The sequence below is a fragment of the Erinaceus europaeus genome, chromosome 16, assembly GCF_950295315.1.
Source record: "Erinaceus europaeus chromosome 16, mEriEur2.1, whole genome shotgun sequence".
Lineage (NCBI taxonomy): Eukaryota > Metazoa > Chordata > Mammalia > Eulipotyphla > Erinaceidae > Erinaceus > Erinaceus europaeus.
This window is the reverse complement of record NC_080177.1, coordinates 35929838-35952240: the sequence shown is the minus strand read 5'-3', so window position 1 is coordinate 35952240 and position 22403 is coordinate 35929838. Positions and strand designations below refer to the sequence as shown.

Below are 22403 nucleotides of genomic sequence, written 5' to 3'. Positions count from 1 at the left end.
GGTCTTTTCTGGTTCCAGATAAACATTTGTAGCATTTGTTCTATTCTCCTAAAAAATATGGTTGGGATCCTGATGGGGATAGCATTAAATTTGTAGATGGCTGTGGGTAATATATTCATTTTGATGATGTTAATTCTTCCAACCCATGAACATGGAGTATCTTTCCACTTCTTTGTGTCTTTTTCAATTTCCTTGAGTAGTGACTCATAACTTTCAGTATACAAGTCTTTCACTTCTTTGGTTAGGTTTATTCCTAGATATTTGATTGTTTTTGTTGCTATAGTAAAAGGAATTGATTTTTGGATTTCAATTTCTTCTAACTTAGTGTTTGCAGAGGAATGCCACTGACTTTTGAATGTTAATTTTGTAGCCTGACACCTTACTGTATTGCCTGATGATTTCCAAAAACTTCTTGCTGGATTCCTTAGGTTTTTCTATGTATACTATCATGTCATCTGCAAATAGGAGAGTTTGACTTCTTCTCTTCCAATCTGTATGCCTTTAATTCCTTGCTCCTGCCTGATTGCTACGGCAAGAACTTCCAACACTATGTTGAATAGTAATGGTGATAGTGGGCATCCCTGTCTAGTACCTGATCTGAGGGGAAATGCTTCCAGGTTTTCACCATTGAGTATGATGTTGGCTGTAGGTTTGCTATATATAGACTCTACTATCTTGAGGAATTTTCCATCCCCCCCCCCCTTTTTTTTTTTTTTTTAGCATTTTGATCATGAAGGCATGTTGTATTTTGTCAAAGGCTTTCTCTGCATCTATTGATATGACCATGTGGTTTTTGGTCTTGCTTTTATTGATGTGGTGGATAACATTGTTTGATTTACGTATATTTAACCAAATTTGTGTCCCTGGGATAAACCCCACTTGGTTATAATGAACAATCTTTTTAATATATGCTATATCTGGTTGGCTAGAATTTTGTTCACTATTTTAGCATCTATGTTCATCAGAGATATTGATCTGTAGTTTTCTTTTTTGGTTGTGTCCTTGTCTGCTTTTAGTATCAAAGTGATGTTGGCTTCATAGAAGCTGGAAGGGAGTATTCCAGTGTCTTCAATCTTATGGAAGACTTTTAAAAGTAAAGGTATTAGTTCTTCTTTAATGGTTTTGTAGAATTCATTTGTAAAACCATCTGGTCCAGGACTTTCATTCTTGATAACTGTTTCAATTTCAGTAGCTCTGATGGGCCTGTTCATGGTATCTAGTTCCTCTTTATTTAATTTTGGAAGTTGGTATGTATCTAGGAAATTGTCCATTTCTTCTAGGTTCTCTAGCTTGGTGGTATATAGTTATTCATAGAAGTCTCGCATGATATGCTGAATTTCTGCAGTGTCTGTTGTGATATCTCCTCTTTCATTTATGATCCTATTTATTTGGGTCTTCTCCCTTTTCTGTATTGTGAGTCTGGCTAAAGGTTTGTTGATTTTTTCACTCTTTTGAAGAACAAACATTTACTTTTGTTGATCTTTTGTATGGTTTTCTTATTTTCAATGTTATTTATTTCTGCCCTAACTTTAGTGATTTCTGTCCTTCTTGTTGCTTTAGGGTTCCTTTGTTCTTCTTCTAGGTCTTTAAGATGTGCAATCAGGCTGTTTATTTGTGCTTTTTCTTGTTTCCTAATGTGTGCTTGTATTGCTATGAACTTCCCTCTCAGTACTGCCTTAGTGTGTCCCAAGTATTTTGATAGCTTGTTTCTTCATTTTCATTGAATTCTCGAAACATTTTGATTTCTTCATTTCCTCTTTAACCCAGTAGTTGTTAAGTACTGTACTGTTGAGTTTCCACGTTTTAGGACTATTACTAATCTTTTGCTTATTGTTAAGTGTTAGTTTAATTCCACTGTTGTCTGAGAAGATGCTTGGGATGATTTCAGTGCTCTTGAATTTGCTGATGCTGTCTTTGTGGCCTAACATATGGTTTATCCTTGAGAATGACCCATGTAGACTTGAGTAAAATGTGTATTCCAGTTTCTTGGGATGAATGACTCTGAAAATGTCCAATAGTTCTAGTTTATTTATCTCTTCATTTAGCTCCCCCATGTCTTTATTGATTTTCTGCCTGGATGATCTGTCAAGTTGAGAGAGTGGGATGTTGAAGTCCCCTACTATGACTGTGTTGCTGTTAATGTATTGCTGTAGCTCTTTCAGTAGATGTTTGATGTATTTAGATGCTTCTCATTGGGTGCACAGATGTTAATAATTGTTAATTCCTTTTGATTGACTGATCCTTGAGCATTAAGTAATGTCATCCCTATCTTTTTAAATTTTATTGATTTTAAAGTCTATCGTGTCAGATATGAGAACAGCTGTTCCTGCCCTGTTTTTGTGGGCCATTGGCTTGTATGATAGTTTTTCTTACTTTCACTTTGAGTCTGTGTTTGTCTTGTTGAGTTAGGTGGGTTTCCTGTAGACAGCATATTGTTGTGTTTTCTGATCCATCTTCCTATTCTGTGCCTTTTAATAGGCGAATTCGGGCCATTGACACTTATTGATATCAAAGATTGAAGATATTTTAATGCCATTCTTGTAGAGTTTTAGAGTGTTCTGATATATGGCCTATTTATTGGTGGTCTGACAGTTTATAGGAGACCTTTCAGAACTTCTTTCAGGGCAGGCTTGGTGATAGTTGATTCATTCAGCTGTTGCTTGTCTGAGGTTTTGATGCCTCCATCTAGTCTGAATGACAGTCTAGCAGGATATAGTATTCTTGGCTGAAAGCCTTTCTCATTGAGCACTTGATAGATATCTTGCCATTCTCTTCTGGCCTGTAGTGTTTGTATGGAGAAGTCTGCTGCTAATCTTATGGGTTTTCCTCTGTAGGTAACTCTTTGTTTTTTCTCTTGCAGCCTTCAGAATCCTTTCTTTATCCTTATTCCTTTCCATTGTAAATATGATGTATCTTGGTGTCTTTAAGTCTGGGTTAATTCTGTTTGGGACCCTCTGGGCTTCTTGAATCCTTGTCTTTGATGTTGTCTAGACTAGAGGAGTTTTCAGCTATTATGGCCTGAAGAATGCTTTCTTCCTCTCCTTCTCTTTCTTCTTCTGGTAAGCCAATAATGCGTATATTGTTACTTTTGAAGTCATCCCATAGGTCTCTATTGTTGTTTTCAGTATCTCAACCTCTTTTTGAGATCTCTTATTTTTTAGTTGTCTCTAATTCTGCTCGATCTTGCTAATTCTGTCTTTAGCCTCATTGATTCTATTCTCTCTCTCTCCTGTACTGTTTTCTGGAGTTTATCTATTTTGTTACCCTGTTCTGATATTGTTTTAGCTTGTTCAGCTAATTGTGTTCTTAGCTCAGCTATTTCAGCTTTCAGCTCCCTAATAATCTTGAGATATTAGTGTTTTCTTCCAGGGTCTCACTTGTTGTTTCTGCATTTCTGATGACAATTCTTTCAAATTCTTTACTCACTCCTGTGATTATTTCCTTAACTAGTGTTTGGATGTTGACCTCATTTTTTTGTGTTTCAACCTTTGGACCCTTAGCTGGACCCTTTTTTTTTCAAATTTATTTTTTAAATATATTTATTTTTCCCTTTTGTTGCCCTTGTTGTTTAACATTGTTGTGGTTATTGATGCGTTGTTGTTGGATAGGACAGAGAGAAATGGAGAGAGGAGGGGAAGACAAGGGAAGAGAAAGACAGACACCTGCAGACCTGCTTCACTGCCTGTGAAGTGACTCCCCTATAGGTGGGGAGCCGGGGGCTTGAACTGGGATCCTTATGCCAGTCCTTGCGCTTTGCACTATGTGTGCTTAACCCACTGCGCCACCACCCGACTCCCTTAGCTGGACTCTTGTCCTGGTTCATTTCTCTATTATTTCTTCTTGTTGGTTTAACCATTTTATATAGTATGTTATGAGGCCCCTCTCTATGTACTTTTCAAATTACTGATCAGTCTTGCCTGGATTGACTGTGTCTAATTAAGGTACTTAAAGTGTTCACAGTTGTGGAAATTGACATTTGTTTCAATATTATTTTAATCCCTTAGTTGGAGCTCAGTGGTTTAAAATCCTCTTTTGTTCTTTTTCTTCCCTGTAGGCTATGGGAGCCTGAGGGCTTTTTTAAATTATTTTTTATATTTATTTATTTATTTTCCCTTTTGTTGCCCTTGTTGTTTTTCATTGTTGTTGTAGTTATTATTGTTGTTATTGATGTCATTGTTGTTGGATAGGACAGAGAGAAATGGAGAGAGGAGGGGAAAATAGAGAGGGGGAAAGACACCTGCAGGCCTGCTTCACCACCTGTGAAGCGACTCCCCTGCAGGTGGGGGGGGAGCTGGGGGCTCGAACTGAACTGGGGTCCTTACACTGGTCCTTGCTCTTTGTGCCACATGCGCTTAACCCCCTGAGGGCTTTTAAACTATATGTAAGCTTCTTAGCTTAATTGCTGACTCCTGACCAAGAGATAAAGCACGGTGGAGCAGAGGTAATCCAGTGGTTATGCAAAGAGACTCTTACAGCCCCACCACTAAGCCAGGAATGTATAGATCTCCTGAGTTTCCTGGTTAGTGCTGTGCCCTGGTGTCAGCACAGGGCTTCCCTGCCCCTTCTCCAGATTCTGAGGGCAGTAGCAATGGAGACTCACATTTGCATTTGTTGAGTCTTAGGGGAGTCCTCTCCTCCCTTCAGTTGTCTTTTTGTTGGTGAAACAGACTGAAGGTGTTGTCTCAACTGGTAAAACTGCCAGACTATTACCAGTCACTTAATCTCTCCCTAGGCTTCTCTCTGTCCACGAGCCACAGGTATTTGCACTCACCAGTGATTTGGTGGGTTCTTGAATTTGTTCTAGTCTTGTCTTGTTGAGGTCCCAGGTGGTCTCCTTTAGTATTCCTAGTTGACCAAGACATAACCCTTATTTCTGTGATGGTACTAGAAGACGCAGAATTTTCTCAGTTTTAGCACTGAAAACCTGTCTTTGAGAAGAAATCCATCAGTTCAGGGCCACATAGGTCAACTGATGATTTTGTTTTATTAGAGTTATAAGAGATCTTAGCAACCATATTGCGGATGCCCTCAGTTTATAGGTGGAGAAATAGGTTTATAGGTGGCTAGAAGTCCTTCAACTAATAGGTTCCAGAGTAAGGGTGGCATAGCAGATAGAGCTCTGGACTTTCATGTATGAGGCCCTGAGTTACATCCCTAGTACCAAGTATGTCTTGGGGAGTCTCTCTTACTAATAATTAAAAAAATAGGGCACCTGGGAGTCGGGCTGTAGCGCAGCGGGTTAAGTGCAGGTGGCGCAAAGCACAAGGACCGGCATAAGGATCCCGGTTCGAACCCCGGCTCCCCACCTGCAGGGGAGTCGCTTCACAGATGGTGAAGCAGGTCTGCAGGTGTCTATCTTTCTCTCCTCCTCTCTGTCTTCCCCTCCTCTCTCCATTTCTCTCTGTCCTATCCAACAATGACAACAACAATAATAACCACAACAATAAAAAACAAGGGCAACAAAAGGGAATAAATAAATAAATAATAAATATAAAAAAAATAGGGCACAACAAGGGCAACAAAAATAAATAAATAAATATTTAAAAAAATAAGGGAAACAAGGGCAACAAAAAGGAATAAATAAATAAATGAATAAAATATAAAAAAAATAAGGGTAGGGATAATGGCATGATGGTTATGCAAACAGACTCTCAGGCTCCCATGTTCCAGGTTTATTCCTCCATACCACCATAAGCCAGAGTTGAGAGCAGTTCACTAGTTTAAAAAAAAAAAAATCTTTGGGGCCAGCAAGATAGCTTTGCCAGTGTACAACTTAGGTTTTAACCTCTGGTACACTTTGGGCAATAGTACAGCACAGAGGAAAGTGTGTATTGTGGTGTTTCTCTCTATTATTATTATTTTTAATTAATTTTATTTATTAAACATTTTTTTAATTTATAAAAAGGAAGCACTGTAATTGCTTCCCCGCTGAACATGGGTATTGGCAGGTCGATTCATACTCCCAACCTGTCTCTCTTGTTCCCTAATGGGGCAGGGTTCTGGGAAGCGGGTTCCAGGACACATTGGTGGGGTCGTCTGTCCAGGGAAGTCCAGTTGGCATCATGGTAGCATCTGGAACCTTGTGGCTGACAAAAAGAGTCAACATATAGAGCCAAAAAAATTGTGACTAATCATGAACCTAAAGGCTGGAAAAGTTCATATGAAGTGTTGAGGGGTCTCAACCTGTTTTAGTTATATTTCAAAAAGCCCTTGACTATACTAGTTTTTTTTTTTTCCTGAGCTTGACATCTGATATGGAGGTGGATCCAATTTATTGTCTGGGGAGATAATGTCATGGCTGGAAAAAGGACCAGAAAGCTGGATCTGGGAAGAGAGTAGCTCCCAAATATGGGAAAGGTGTATAAGTATTCTTGACTGTAAACCCCATCAATTTGATCTGATCTCTTTTTTAAGCTCTGGTTTATGGTGGTTTAGGGGATTGAACCTTAGACTTTAGAGCCTCAGGCATGTTTCTTTGCATAACCATTATGCTATCTACCCCCACCCATGTTTCTCTCTTTCTGTCTGAAAAAATCAGTCTGGAGCAGTGAAATCTAAGCAGTGTCATAAACAAAGCAAGCAAGCAAAGAAATATCCATCTAGAACTCAAGGCTGCTCCATTAATGCAGTATTAGTGAAATGTAGAAAGCTATTGTGTTTTGTTATTTCTTCTTTGGTTTCCGAGCTCCCAAATTTAGTGTTTTGTTTTTTTTTGAGGAGATATAGTTATCTTCTACTTTTTATCTCTGTGACTCTAAAAATAAAGGCATTTAGGGAGTCAGGTGATAGAGCAGCGGGTTAAGTGCAGGTGGCGCAAAACACAGTGACCAGTTCAAGGATCCCAGTTTGAGCCCCAGCTCCCTTCCTGCAGGGGAGTCACTTCACAAGTGAAGCAGGTCTGCAGTTGTCTATCTTTCTCTTCCCCTCTCTGTCTTCCCCTCTTCTCAATTTCTCTCTGACCTATCCAACAGTGATGACATCAATAACAACAGCAATAATAACTACAAGAATAAAACAACAAGGGCAACAAAAGGGAATAAATAAATTTAAAAAATTAAAAAAATAAAGGCATTGAATTGGAGATTTAAATACTTTTCTAGTAATTGAGTATATTTCACTATCTGTTTAATTTTTATTATTTTAGGTTCAGAGTGATTTGGAAGCAAAAGTCAACTCGGTTACGGAATTACTTAATAAATTACAGGAGACTGACAAGCAGTTACAAAGTGTAACTGAGCAACAAACAAGCATTCACAATAAACACAAGAGTCTACATTGCCTTGATCATGAGAAGCAGATGAATGTGTTTATGGAGAATCACATTAAGCATCTTGAAAAACTGCAACAACAACAAATAGATATTCAGGTATCTATCTAACGACAGCATGAATTTGGGCGCTGGTCAGTTGTACACCAGGTTAAGTACACATAGTATGAAGAACGAAGACCTGCACATGGATTTGGGTTTGAGCCTCTAGCTCTCCACCTGCGGGAGGGACGAGGGAGGGGCTGGTTGTTGGTCACTTCATAAGTGGTGAAGTTGATCTGCAGTTCTCTCTCTCTCTCTCTCTCTCTCTCTTTCTTTCTCTTCCCCTCTCAATTTCTCTCTATTCTAGCAAAAAAAAAAGTCAACATGAATCCTATGATCTTTTATCATTTGAATCTCTAATTGATTATTTACTGATCATTGCAATAGCTTATTAAATTGTATTGTTTTAATTTTTAAATAATTTTATTGGAAATTTAATGTTGATTTACAAAATTGCATATGCCTCTTTGATTTAGTGTTTGAGTGTCCTTTGGATAAATGCCTAAGAATGATATTGCTGGATCATGAGGATGATTCCTTTTTTACTATTTGAAAGACTCTATACAGTCTTCCAGTGGGGCTGAACTAGTTTGCATTCCCCCCCAGCAGTGTAGCAGAGTTCCTTTTTCTTCCACAACCTTCCAACACTTGTCCTTTCCTGATTTGTTTGTGTAAGTCATTATCTCAAGTGTAAGATGGTATCCTAGTGTAGCTTTAATTTGCATTTCTCAAATGATAAATAAAGTGGAGCATTTCTTCATGTGTCTGTGGGATAGGCTCATCTCTTCTGTAGAAAATTGTCTCTTGGGTGGGCATAGATAGCATAATGGTTATGCAAAGAGACTCTCATGCCTGAGGCTTCAAAGTCCTAGGTTCAATTCCCACACCATCATAAACCAGAGCTGATCAATATTCTGGTTAAAAAAAAAGGGGGAAGGGGGAGTCTGGTGGTAGTGCAGCAGGTTAAACGCAGGTGGTGCAAAGCACAAGGACCAGCGTAAGGATCCCACTTCCAGCCCCTGGCTCTCCACCTGCAGGGGAGTCACTTCACTAGTGGTTAAGCAGGTCTGCAGTTGTCTTTCTCTTCCCCCTCTCTCTGTCTTCCCCTCCTCTTCTCCATTTCTCTCTGTCCTATCCAACAATAATAACCACAATAATAAAACAAGGGCAACAAAAGGGAATAAATAAATATTTAATGAAAAAAGAAATATACAAGTCACAGACACAATTTTAGATGTCCTAATAATTGGATGTAATAATAGTAAAAAAAAAAAAGTCTGTTTAGTTCTTTGGGTCAATTTTCTATTGGGTTATTTTTATTTCTTTTGTAGATCTGTTCCAAATCTGTATAGATGTTTGATAACAGATGCTTATCAGATTTGCGATGTGAAATGTGTTCTCCCATTTAGTGAGTTGTCTGGTTATCTTTGTGATTTTGCTATTGATGAGTAGTAGCTTTTTAGTTTCAGTTATTTACTCTTGTTTTCCCATTTATTTACTCTTGTTTTCATTTCCCATGCCCATGGGGTTGTCTCCAAATACATCTTTGATCCTACAAAGTTTCACTGATATTTTCTTCTGTAGATTATAGAGTTTCTGATCTAGTACCCATATCTTTGATCTGCTTTGATTTGACTTTGTTACATCATCTAGGTGGTCATCTAGTTTTATTTTTTTGTCATGTGGCTGTCTAATTTTCCTATCTCCATTTGTTGAAGAGATCTCCTTTACCTCACTGAATGGCTTTGTCATATATTAGGTGGCTGTATATGTGTAAGTTTATGTCTGGGCTTTTGATTATGCTCCATTGATGCATGTGTCCATTTTTATTCTAGTACCATGTTTTTTTTTGTTTTTTTTTTTTAGATTTTATTGATTTAATGAGAAATGATATAGAGAGAGAACCAGACATCACTCTGGTACATGTGCTGCCTTGGATTGAACTCAGGACCTCATGCCTGAGAATCCAATGCTTTATCCACTGTGCCACCTCCCGGACCACAGTACCATGCTTTTTTGACTATTGCTTTGTAGTATAAACTGAAGCTGGGGAGTGTAATACCTCCATACTGGGGCTTGAACCTAGGTTTATGTGTACTGTAATGTGTGCACTCAACCACCCACCCCCAATGTCTTGTTTTTTTAATCCCTTAACCTTAAAGATATAAAAGATGAGATGTTTTGGTTTTAAACTCTGAGCCATCTCTTAGGTAGAAATAAAGAAACTGAGATTTAAAATAGTTGAATAAAATGATCAAGGTGATGTTGCTGATACAGGTTTAACTTAGGTCTTTGTGATTCTATATCCTGTCTTCCAGTTGCATTTCTAATATAGTGGGTGATTACATTTGTAATATTTTTTTTCTTTATTTTCCCTTTTATTTCCCTTTGCCTTTTTCTTTATTGTTGTTGTAGTTATTGTTGTTGTTATTGATGTCATCGTTGTTAGATAGGACAGAGAGAAATGGAGAGAGGAGGGGAAGACAGAGGGGAAGAAAAAGATAGATACCTGCAGACCTGCTTCACCACTTGTGAAGCGACTCCCCTGCAGGTGGGGAGCCAGGGGCTCAAACCGGGATCCTTATGCTGGTCCTTGTGCTTTGTGCCACTTGCACTTAACCTGCTGTGTTACCACCCGACTCCCATTTGTAATATATATATTTTTTGGAGGGGGTTATTAATGGTTTACAGTAAATATAGTTGTTGACACGTGTAAAACTCACTTTTCTGAAAAACACTCACCCCCAGCCTAGGTCCTTCCCCACCATGGTGCACCAGGACCTGAAACTTCCCCTACCCCCCCCTTAGATTCCCTTACTTTGGTGCAATAAACCAAACGTAATGTCTGGGCTTCAAGTTCTATTTTGTGTTTTCTTTTCTGTTATTTCTCAACTCTTGTCCTTGAATGAGATCATTTCATATTTATCATACTCTTTCTGGCTTATCTCACTTGCCATGATTCCTTTAGGCTTTATCCTAGATGAGGTGAAAAAGGTGAATTCATCATTCTTGCTATTATTACTCCTTTTTCCTCCCTCCCTCCCTTCTTTCTTTCTTTCTTTCTACGAGAGCACTGCACAGCTCTGGCTTATGGTGCTGGTTATTGAACCTATGACCTTGGTACACCAGGCATGAAAGTCCTTTGCATAACAGTTATGCTATTTCTCTAGCCCAAATCCATCATTCTTAACAGCTGAGTGGTTGTCCATTGTGTATATATGTCACAACTTTCTTACTCATTTGTTGTTAGACACTTAGGTTGTTTCCAGGTTTTAGCTATTACAAATTCTTATGAATATAAGTATACACAGTATGAGTGTGTTTGATTTGTTAAGATATACCCTTGGAGAGGACTTGTTGGGTTATAGGACAGCTCCATTTTTAGCCTTGTGAGGGTTCTCCAGACTGCTCTCCACAGGGGTTGGACCAGTTTACATTCCCACCAGCAATGCAGGAGTGTTCCTTTACCCTTGCAGCCTCTCCAACATTTGTTATTACTGTTCTTTCTGATGTATGACATTCTCTCATTGTCATTGTGAAGTAGCTGATTGTCTTTATTTGAATTTCTTTGACAGTCAATGACTTGGAACATTTTTTATTTTTATTTTTATATTTATTTTTATTTATTCCCTTTTGTTGCCCTTGTTGTTTTTTATTGGTGTAGTTATTATTGTTGTCATTGTTGTTGGGTAGGACAGAGAGAAATGGAGAGGGGATGGGGAAGACAGAGAGAGGGAGAGAAAGATAGACACTTGCAGACCTGTTTCACCGCTTGTGAAGCGACACCCCTGCAGGTGGGGAGCGAGGGCTTGAACCAGGATCCTTATGCGGGTCCTTGTGCTTAGTGCCACCTGCGCTTAACCCGCTGCGCTACAGCCCGACTCCCGACTTGGAACATTTTTTTCATGTCCTTGATCCACTTGGAGTTTACTTTTGTCTTTGGTGATATGTAGTGGTTCTGTTTCATTCTTCTGCATGTTTGATTCCCACTTTTCCGACATCGTTTGCTGAAGATCAGATTCTCCTTTCTCCATTTAATAGTTTGGGCTCCATTGTCAAAAATTGATATCCATAAGAGTGGGAGCTTATTTCTGGGCTCTCAATTCTATTCCACTGGTCAGCGTGTCTATTTTTGTTCCAGTTTTATGCAGTTTTTATTACAATGGCCCTAATTTTAATTTTTTCAGTCCTTCTGGTTGCTTAAGGGTTCCTTTGATCTTCTTTACCTATCTTTTTTTTTTTTTTTTTCCTCCAGGGTTATTGCTGGGCTCGGTGCCTACACCATGAATCCACCGCTCCTGAAGGCCATTTCTTCCCCCTTTTATTGCCCTTGTTGCCATAGCCTTTTTGTGGTTATTATTATTACCATTGTTGATGTTGTTCGTTGTTGGATAGGACAGAGAGAAATGGAGAGAGGAGGGGAAGACAGAGAGGGGGAAAGCAAGATAGACACCTGAAGACCTGCTTCACTGCCTGTGAAGTGACTCCCCTGCAGGTGGGGCGCCAGGGGCTCGAATAGGGATCCTTACTCCAGCCCCTGCACTTTGCACCACATGTGCTTAACCCACTGCGCCACCGCCTGACCCCCTTACCTATCTTTTAATGAATGATTTTTAAAAAGATTTTATTTATTTATTAATGAGAAAGATAGGAGAGAGAGAAAGAACCAGACATAACTCTGCCAGGGATTGAACTCAGGACTTCATGCTTGAGAGTCTAGTGTTTTAGCCACTGTGCCACCTCCTCGATCTTTATCTAAATCCTTAAGCTGTGTAGTTAGGTTGTTTATTTGAGCTTTTTATTGTTTCATAATGTGTACCTGTATGACTGAATTTTCCTTTTAGTACTACCTTAGCTGAGCTGTGTCCCAAATATTTTGATAGCTCATGCTTTCATTTTCACTTGATTCTAGGAACTTTTTTTTTCATTGTTCTTAGTCTTTTTTTTTATTATTTTTTAAAAATTTATTTCTTTATTGGGGAATTAATGTTTTACATTCAACAGTAAATACAATAGTTTGTACATGCATAACATTCCCCAGTTTCTCATTTAACAATACAACCCCCACTATGTAATTTATCATCCTTCATGGACCTGTATTCTCCCTACCCACCCACCCACCCCAGAGTCTTTTACTTGGGTGCAATACGCCAATTCCATTTCAGGTTCTGCTTGTGTTTTCTTTTCTGATCTTGTTTTTCAACTTCTGCCTGAGAGTGAGATCATCCCATATTCATCCTTCTGTTTCTGACTTATTTCACTCAACATGATTTTTTCAAGGTCCATCCAAGATCGGCTGAAAACGGTGAAGTCACCATTTTTTACAGCTGAGTAGTATTCCATTGTGTATATATACCACAACTTGCTCAGCCACTCATCTGTTGTTGGACAGCTGGGATGCTTCCAGGTTTTGGCTATTACAAATTGTGCTGCCAAGAACATATGTGTACACAGATCTTTTTGGATGGATGTGTTGAGTTCCTTAGGATATATCCCCTCTAGGAACATTTTAATTTATTCATTAATTTCTTCTTTGACCCAGTAGTTAAGTAGTGTACTGTTGAGTTTCTATATTTCTGGACTTTTCCTAATTTTCTGCTTGTTGTTAAGTGTTAGTTTAATTCCATAATGGTCTGAGAAGATGCTTGGGATGATTTCAGTGTTCTTGAATTTGTTGATACTGTCTTTCTGGCCTAGCATATGGTATATCCTTTAGAATGTCTCATGTGGACTGAAAAAGAATGTTTATTCCAGTTTCTTGGTGTGAAGGACTCTACAAATGTTCAGTAGGTATAATAGTCTTATCTATTTGTTTAATTCTTTTGTTTATTAATGATAGCAATTGTAAAGTCTGCTTAACCAAGAGGCTTCTTGTATTTTGCTTCATACATCTATTATTTTCAAGTATTTTAACAAATTTAAATTTGTTTTTCCCTTTAGCTTTAAATATATATATATATATATATATATTTTTTTTTTTTCCCCCTAGAGCACAGCTCAACTCTGGCTCATAGTGGTTCAGGGCAATGAACCTGGGAATTGGAGTCTTGGGCATGAGAGTTTCTTTGCATAACCATTATGATATCTCCCCTGTCCCTCCTCTAGCTCTTTCAAATGTATTTGAAAATAATGAAAATTTTTTTTTTCTTCTAGACTCATTTTATTAGTGCTGCACTCAAAACTAGTAGCTTTCAGCCTGTTACTATGAATCCTTCTAAAGCTGTGGAAAAGCATTTTGCAAAGCCAGATCATCCTAATCTTGGTAGTTATAATCTACCTTCATATAACACAATTGCTTCCGAACAAGGTAAATAAATAGTTCTCTATGAGTAAAAAATGTGAGTTACGAATTTCCATTGTGGTGTATAAACTGAAAACTTGTGGTTAATAGGTTGTAGGATACTAAACAAAATTTTTTCAACTTCTGTATCACTTTATTGAAGAAATGTTTATTAAGAGGATTGTTCTTGTCTTGGGGTTAAAGTTCCATGTTTCCCAAAGATAGGTGTCAGTGCACTTCACCATTGACTAGTCTAAATTTTGTTTTATAAAATTAGTTCATTTTTCAGATTACATTCTTTTTTTTCTAGTATTTTTAAATATTTATTTATGGGATAGAGACAGAGAAAAATCTAGAGGGGAGGGGTAGATAGAGAGGAGGAGAGACAGAGAGCCATCTGCAGCACTGCTTCACTGCTCACAAAGCTTTTCCCCTACAGATGGGGCACAGGGGCTTGAACCTGGATACTTGCGCATTGTAACGTGCACTCAATCAGGCACCTCACTGCCTGGCCCCTGATTATGTGATTTTCTAGGTCATTCAGCAATTTAGTCAGTGAACCTATGAAGTATGTCTATCTTTGCAGTTTTATTTAATAACCTACATAAATTGTAAGAAGCATTTATAAATCTAGAAGAAATTTTAAATACTAAAATTTTTACTTAGCAAGTATCAAAAATACAATCAATTCCCCATCTTCTGGAAAATTGCTCATTTTCTGTTTTTTCTTGACACTGTAAGAAAAACTAATAATAACCTTATTAGTTATTTTTAAATATTTTCAAATAATTAATAATCCAAGTCAGTGTCTTACACTGGAAGTTTAAATATCTCTGGATTGGCGACAAAGACCATGGGGGAGGGTGCTTGTTTCGATGTGCATGTGATGCAGAATGGAGCCAGGTGCTTACCTCACAGGAGGAAGAGGCTTTGGAGCTGTGTTGTCTTTTCTACTCTTCCTTTCTCCCTTTCTACTGTCTCTCTGTCTTTGCCTCCCTCTTTCTATGTGAGAAAGCTGGTCCAGAGGAGTGAGGCCCCTGTGGCCACAAAAAAAGAAAGAAAGGAAAAAAGGAAAAGAAAAAGAAAGAAAAGAAAAAATATATTAATAATGACAAATACGTTGTTCACTTGTATTAAACATTTGGAATTAAAAATGAATGAGTGTGTCCATATTATTATTTTTCCCTTTTTTAAACTATTAAAGTTTAGTTTTGTTTTTTTTTTTTAAAGTTTATTGAATAGAGACAGAGAAACTGAGAAGGAATAGGGAGAGAGAAACATCTGCAGCCCTGCTTCACAACTTTTGAAGAGTACCCCCTTGCAGCTAGGGACTTGGGGCATGAATTCAGGTTCTTGCACCTTGTAACATATGTGCTCAACCCGGTGTACCACCACCCAGCCCCTCCTTTTTTTTTAAACATTGGCTTACAGTATTATCAATTTTTTTTTTAAATTATATATAAAAAGGAAACATTGACTAAACCATAGGAGAAGAGGGTTACAACTTCACACAATTCCCACCACCAGAACTCTGTCTCCCATCCCCTCCCCTGATAGCTTTCCTATTCTTTAACTGTCTGGGAGTATGGACCCAAGGTCATTATGGGGTGCAGAAGTTGGAAGGTCTGGCTTCTGTTATTGCTTCCACGCTGAACATAGGCATTGACAAGTCGATCCATACTCCCAGACTGACTTTCTGGGGAAGCGGAGCTCCAGGACACATTGGTGGGATTGACTGTCCAGGGAAGTCTAGTTGGCATCATGCTAGCATCTGGAACCTGGTGGTTGAAAATAGAGTTAACCTTCACAGGTGGTGAAGCAGGTCTGCAGGTGTCTATCTTTCTCTCCTCCTCTCTGTCTTCCCCTCCTCTCTCCATTTCTCTCTGTCCTATCCAACAATGACGACAACAACAATAATAACTACAACAATAAAACAACAAGGGCAACAAAAGGGAATAAATAAATAAAATAAAATATTTAAAAAAAAAAGAAAATAGAGTTTTCATACAAAGCCAGACAAATTGTTGACCTATCATGGACCTAAAGGTTGGAATAATGCAGATGAAGAGTTGGGGGCCCTCCATTTTGCAGATAGCTAGTAGGCATATTCTAGTTATATTCCAAAGGGCCTGTGGCTATACTAGTGTTTTTTTTTTGTTTGTTTGTTTTGCCTGAGCCTGAAATCTGATATGCAGGTGGATCCTAATTATTGTCTGGGGAGGTGATGTCATGGCTGGCAGAAGGACCAGAAAGCTGGATCAGGGAAGAGAGTAGCACCCGAATATGGGAAAGGTGAATAAATATTGTTGACTAAAAACCCCATCGATTTGATGTGATCTGGGGCCCATATTCAGCTTAGGAGCCTATGTAACCTCTGCACTCCTGTAGATCTGAGCTCCCATTCTGTGGTCATGAGTAGGAACATTCCAAGCTGCCCTAATATCAGGACCCATCTTCCTCAGGTGTAGCATAGAGTATGTTGTCCAGTCTCCCTTCAGAGGATGGAACATTCTCTACCATTGTTGATCCAAGTTGAGGGCAAGGTCCTATGAGGGCCCACAAAGGGGTCTGTTTTGTTGTTCCTGATAGGAATGACCAATAACAATGGAGAGAGGGATTTATTTGAGGTCTAGGCCCATCATGTCTGTTTGGGAATCTCAGGATTCCCCAAATAGGGCCCCAGCTGATAGAGTGGCCTGATAGTGACTAAAGAGTCATCGTTAAAGTATGCCAGTCTCTTGCCCTTATTCAACTTTTGCAATCCTTGCTTTGATGAGGTTAGCTTTGGAGTTAGTGAGAGAACTGTACTAGGAAGTAGATGAGGAGGGTATCTAAGTAGCCACTATTTACGTTATGAACTTGATACTGACTCACTATAGACTATTGTGTATTTTTGCTTTCAGGTATATATTTTGCCCTAATTTATGGATACATGTGAACCTATGCTCTATTTTACGGGGACCTGGTCTATATCTAGGTTTTAGGATTTTGTTAGGAAGTGAACCTGCTGGAATGGAATTAGAGAATACTATGAAAGGAAAGGTCTCACTCTAGTAATGAGGGTGAAGGGTTGACATTACATGCCTGACGTCTCTGGACACAGTTTGAAGTGAAACATGCTGATGTGGTACTCTTTGCATTGATTAGGTTGGGATCGGCGGATGGAATATCATTTGTCATGAATTGAGAGAAGCATACAGGAAAGTGAGCCTCACCCTAGAGGTTGCAGGACTGGGGGAAATATAGGCTTTAAAGAGGAAGCGGGAGGATCCTGCTATTTTAGGGTTCCAGATGCTATCATGATGTCCACCAGACTTCCCTGGACAGACAACCCCACCCGTGTGTCCTGGAGCTCCAATTCTCCAGAGCCCCATCCTACTAGGGAAAGAGAGAGGCAGGCTGAGAGTATGGATCAACCTGTCAACGCCCATGTTCAGCGGGGAAGCAATTACAGAAGCCAGACCTTCCACCTTCTGCATCCCACAATGACCTTGGGTCTATACTCCCAGAGCGATAAGGAATAGGAAAGCTATCAGATGGGATACAAAGATCTGGTGGTGGGAATTGTGTGGAGTTGTACCCCTCTTATCCTATGGTTTTGTCATTGTTTCCTTTTTTAAATAAAAATTTTTCAAAAAAAAAGACGATAGTTATTACTATAATCACATTATTTGGCGATTGGGTTAACTTTGAAATATCCCTTTGTTAGGATTTGCTGTATCATACACAACATCACCATAATTTATGTCCTTTGACATTATTTGCATATAGCTGTGCCACTGGTTGCTTCTGTTTTCCCTGGTCTAAGCTTTTAAGAGAGTCAACATATGAAGCCTATGTATTAAAAAGAATCAGTCTGTGATTTAAAAATTTTGAGACAATCAACTTTTCCCCTCATATTAATTAAATAGTGATTTATATGGCTACAAATTGATAGGAGTATACATAGACACCATTCCCACCACCAAAAGACTGTACCATTCTCTCCCCCCCCCACCCCACCCCCCATGAAGCTGAATGTCCACCCTCACCCTCAATCCAGGGTTGTTACTTTGGTGCCCTACTCCAAGTATTATCGATTTTTAGGAAATAACTGGTCAATAGTTAAGTTCTAAAGGGAGAGAAATGAACACAGAAGGGTTATTACTTGCTTGCTCAAGGTTATCTGACTAAGAGTGTCCGAGTTGTGCCTTGTACCTAGGTTTTGACATGACCCTGCCATGTGCTTTCTAAAGAAAGGAGTGCTTCTTCTTCTTTTTTTTTTTTTTGTTTGTTTGTTTTTTACCAGAGCACTACTCAGCTCTGGTATATGGTGGTGCAGGGGATTGAACCTGAGACTTTGGAGCCTCTGGCTCGAGGGTCTCTTTGCATAACCATTATGCTCTCTACCCCTGCCCTGAGTGCTTATTTCATACTTAATTCTGGACAATTATTTGCTCATAATTTTATTTCCTTAGTTTTGAGTATTAAATTAAAAAAATTGTTGGTTGTATGCTGACTTTTTATATTTAGTGACAACAAATAAAAATGAATAAATTAGAGAGTCGGACGGTAGCACAGAGGGTTGAGTGCACATGGTGCAGAGCACAAGGGCCGGCTTAAGGATCCCTTTTCGAGCCCCCGGCTCCCCACCTGCAGGAGGTTGCTTCGCAAGCGATGAAGCAGGTCTGCAGGTATGTCTCTTTCTCTCTTCCTCTCTGTCTTCCCCTCCTCTCTCCATTTCTGTCTGTCCTATCCAACAATAACAGTAGCTATGACAACAATAACAACTACAGCAAGCACAACAACAAGGGCAACAAAATCAGAATAGGTCTCCAGGAGCAGTGGATTCGTAGTGCAGGCACCAAGCCCCAGCAATAACCCTGGAGGCAAAAAAAAAAAAAAAGAATAAATTGGAAACAAATTTAACTTTTTCTGCTTTTTCTTGGTCATACATCATTTTTAGAAAATCCTTCTAAGTATTTATTTATTTATTTATCATCCCAGGGACTAAACCACTACAGTTTAATTTTTTCAGATAGATGAGGTTTTGGTGGTGTCACACTTGGTTAAATGTGTGTGTTACCTTGTACAAGGAGATAGGTTCAAAGCCCCTGGTTCACACCTGCAGGGGGGAGGTTTCATAAGTGATGAAGTAATGCTACAGCACTCTCTCCTCTGTTTCCCCTCTCTGTAACCCTTCTCTCTCAATTTCTTTCTGTCCTATAAAATAAATAGAGACAGACATGATGGCAGAGGAGGACCTAGTGGGGGTTGTATTGTTATGTGGAGATGTTAATGTATGTATAAACTGTTATATTTTACTGTTGACTATAAACCTTTAATCCCCTAATAAAGAAATTTAAAAAAACCAACAAAATACGAGAGAGAGACAGACAGACAGAAGAAAAGATTCTGTAGCACCCAAGTTTCTTCCAACATAGCGAGGAACAGGCTAGAACTTTAGTTATGCACATGACATAATATATGTAATTTTCTGGGTGAGCTATTTTACAAACTCACAAAATTTATTTATTTTTACGAGAGCAGGGAAGAAAGAAAAGCAGAGAGTAAGAATGAGAACAACTCTGATATATGTGGTATTCGGATTGAACTCAGGATCTCTTGTATGCAAGGCCTACTCTCTACTACTGAGGTATCTCTTTAGATGCTCATTTTTTTTTAATGTCTCCTATCTTAAGTATTTATTAACAAGAGGGAGAGATAACGGAGCATCATTTTGACATATATAGTGGCAAATACTGAACTCAAAACCACATCTATGTGAATCCTGTGCTATACTACAAAACCAGCTCCCTAACTATGTATAACATTTATTTATAGTATGTATATTGTAGCATACACACACCTGCTCTTTTATTAGCATGTCAAAAGTATTTCACTTTTTTGCTTAGTGATCTCCTAACATTAATTTCTAATGACCAAAGAATATTTTATCGAATATCTGCTTACAATTCACTTAACAATTATTCTGTCGTTGGACATGTAGGTAATTTTTAGGTTTTTTTTTTTCTTTTTAAATAATACTGTAATGGAAATTATCGTATACTTGATATTTTTTCTTTTTCTTTTTTTTTTTTTTTTTTTTTTGCCTCCAGGGTTATTGCTGGGGCTCAGTGCCTGCACTATGAATCCACTGCTCCTGGAGGCCATTTTTTCCATTTTGTTGCCCTTGTTGTGGTTGTTATTGTTGTCATAGCTGTTGTTGGATAGGACAGAAAGAAATGGAGAGAGGAGGGGAAGACAGAGAGGAGGAGAGAAAGGTAGGCAGACCTGCTTCACTGCTTGCGAAGCAACCCTCTGTAGGTGGGGAGCTGGGGGCTTGAACCAGGATCTTTATGTCGGCCCTTGTGATTTTGCCATGTGCACTTAACCCACTGGCTACTGCTCAGTCCCTAATATTTTTTTCTTTTAGTCTATAACCTTAATATAAGGTTCCAAGAATAAAATTACTAGACTAAAATTTTATTTTTTTTTTAAGAATTCTTGTACTTAGCATAGCTGGAAGGTGGTTCAGCTGGGAGAGTGCCTGACCTGTATGCATGAAATCCCAAGTTTGATACCCATCAATATGTATGTCAGAGTGAGACTCTGGTTCTCCCTGTATATCTCTCATGTAAATAAATAAATAGTATAATCCCACAGCTAGTGAAATGGCTCAGCTTTTGTGTCTGAAGTTTTCAGTTTGATACCTAGCTGCTGCGCATACTTATCTTTCTCTATTCTCTGTTACATATGAAGCTTGGTCTCTTGTATGTGATAAATAAAATAAACCTTAAAGAGAATTTCCTACACTTGCTGCCAGATGACATTATCAGTTTACATTGCCTTGATCAGTTTCTATAACCATTTTTACCATAACTTAGCTATCATGCCATATTGATTTATTTCTTATTTCTTTTTTTAAAGAATTTTTAATTTTTAAAAATATTTATTCCCTTTTGTTGCCTTTGTTGTTTTATTGTTGTAGTTTTTATTGTTGTTGTTACTGAAGTCATCGTTGTTGGATAGGACAGAGAGAAATGGAGAGAGGAGGGGGAAACAGAGGGGGAGATAGACACCTGCAGACCTGCTTCACTGCCTGTGAAGAGACCCCCCTGCATGTTGAACCAGATCCTTATGCTGGTCCTTGTGGTTTGCGCCACCCGTGCTTAACCTGTTACTCTATCACTTGAATCCCTTTTTCTTATTTCTTATAAGTATAAACTGTTTATATAGTCTAGGGGCCAGGTGGCAGTGCACCTGCTTGAGTGCACAAGTTACAGTGCTAAAGGACCTGGGTTTGAGCCCTTGGCCTCCACCTGCAGGGGCAGGCAGTGCTTTGCAAGTGGTGAAGCAGTGTTGCAGGTATCTCTTTGTCTCTTCCTATCACTCCCTTCCCTTTATATTCTGGCTGTCTCTATCCAATAAATAAAGGTAAAAAACCAAAATGTTGGGGGTCAGGCGGTAGCGCAACAGTTAACCACACACGGCGCAAGGTGCAATCGCAAGGACCGGCCTAAGGATCCCAGTTCGAGCTCCTGACTCCCCACCTGTAGAGAGGTCGCTTCACAGGCGGTGAAGTAGATCTGCAGGTGTCTATCTTCTCTCCCCCTCTCTTTCTTCCCCTCCTCTCTCCATTTCTCTCTGTCCTATCCAACAACAATGACATCAATAATAACAATAATGCTAACCACAACAATGATAAAAACAACAAGGGCAACAAAAGGGGGAAAAGAGGGCCTCTAGGAACAGTGGATTTGTAGTGCAGGCACTGAGCCCCAGCAATAACCCTGGAGGCAAAAATAAATAAATAAAATAAAATGTTTATAGCCTATATTTCTTTTGGCATCTAGTGAGAGTAAAGTTACTTATTTATCATATTAACAACTTGTGTGTTCAAATTTTAAAATATAGGAAAAGAGTAATACTCTAGAATTTAAAGGTTTTTTTTTTTAAAAGTAAGTTAATTTTATTATTTTTCTATTAAAGCATCTGCAAGAGAGATTGAAGAAAAGGGTTTTTACAAACAGAAATCTCCTTTGGAGACACCAGCACCTCGCAGATTTGCCCCAATACCTGTTTCAAAGGATGATCAAATATCAAAAAAGGAAAATCCTATGGAAGAGAAAGAAAATTTGGAGATGCCAAGTCACAGAGGTAGTAAAGCAGTTATTTATTTATTTATTTATTTTTTTTTTATTAAAGAAAGGATTAATTAACAAAACCATAGGGTAGGAGGGGTACAACTCCACACAATTCTCACCACCCAATCTCCATATCCCATCCCCTCCCCTGATAGCTTTCCCATTCTCTATCCCTCTGGGAGCTTGGACCCAGGGTCGTTGTGGGTTGCAGAAGGTGGAAGGTCTAGCATCTGTAATTGCTTCCCCGTTGAACATGGATGTTGATTGGTCAGTCCATACTCCCAGTCTGCCTCTCTCTTTCCCTAGTAGGGTGGGTCTCTGGGGAAGCGGAGCTCCAGGACACATTGGTGGGGTCTTCAGTCCAGGGAAGCCTGGCCGGCATCCTGATGGCATCTGGAACTTGGTGGCTGAAAAGAGAGTTAATATACAAGGCTAAACAAATTGTTGAGCAATCATGGACCCAAAGGTTGGAATAGTGGAGAGGAAGTATTGGGGGGCGGGGATACTCATTGCAAACTCTAGTGTACTTCTGCTTTCAGGTATATATTTTGCACTAGTTTACGGATATGTGCGAACATATGCTCTCTTATTAATCCTTTAATGAAAAATTTTGTCATTTTAACTTGGAAATAATGCTTTGCTTTAAGGTAAGGCTGGTCACTTTAAAGTATTATTTTTGCATTATTTT

The 22403-nt window shown here is 38.8% G+C and overlaps 1 protein-coding gene across 4 annotated transcripts in view; it reads left to right on the top strand.

Moving 5' to 3' along the window:
* The window catches only part of KIAA0586 (KIAA0586 ortholog), a 184969-nt gene that overhangs the window by 15647 nt on the left and 146919 nt on the right, over positions 1-22403 (top strand). For all 4 annotated transcript variants that reach the window (XM_060174907.1, XM_060174909.1, XM_060174906.1 and 1 more), the window contains exons 6-8: positions 7145-7366; positions 13463-13616; positions 21561-21728. In XM_060174907.1, coding sequence (XP_060030890.1) covers positions 7145-7366; positions 13463-13616; positions 21561-21728 — 544 coding nt within the window. The remainder of the gene's footprint in view (positions 1-7144; positions 7367-13462; positions 13617-21560; positions 21729-22403) is intronic.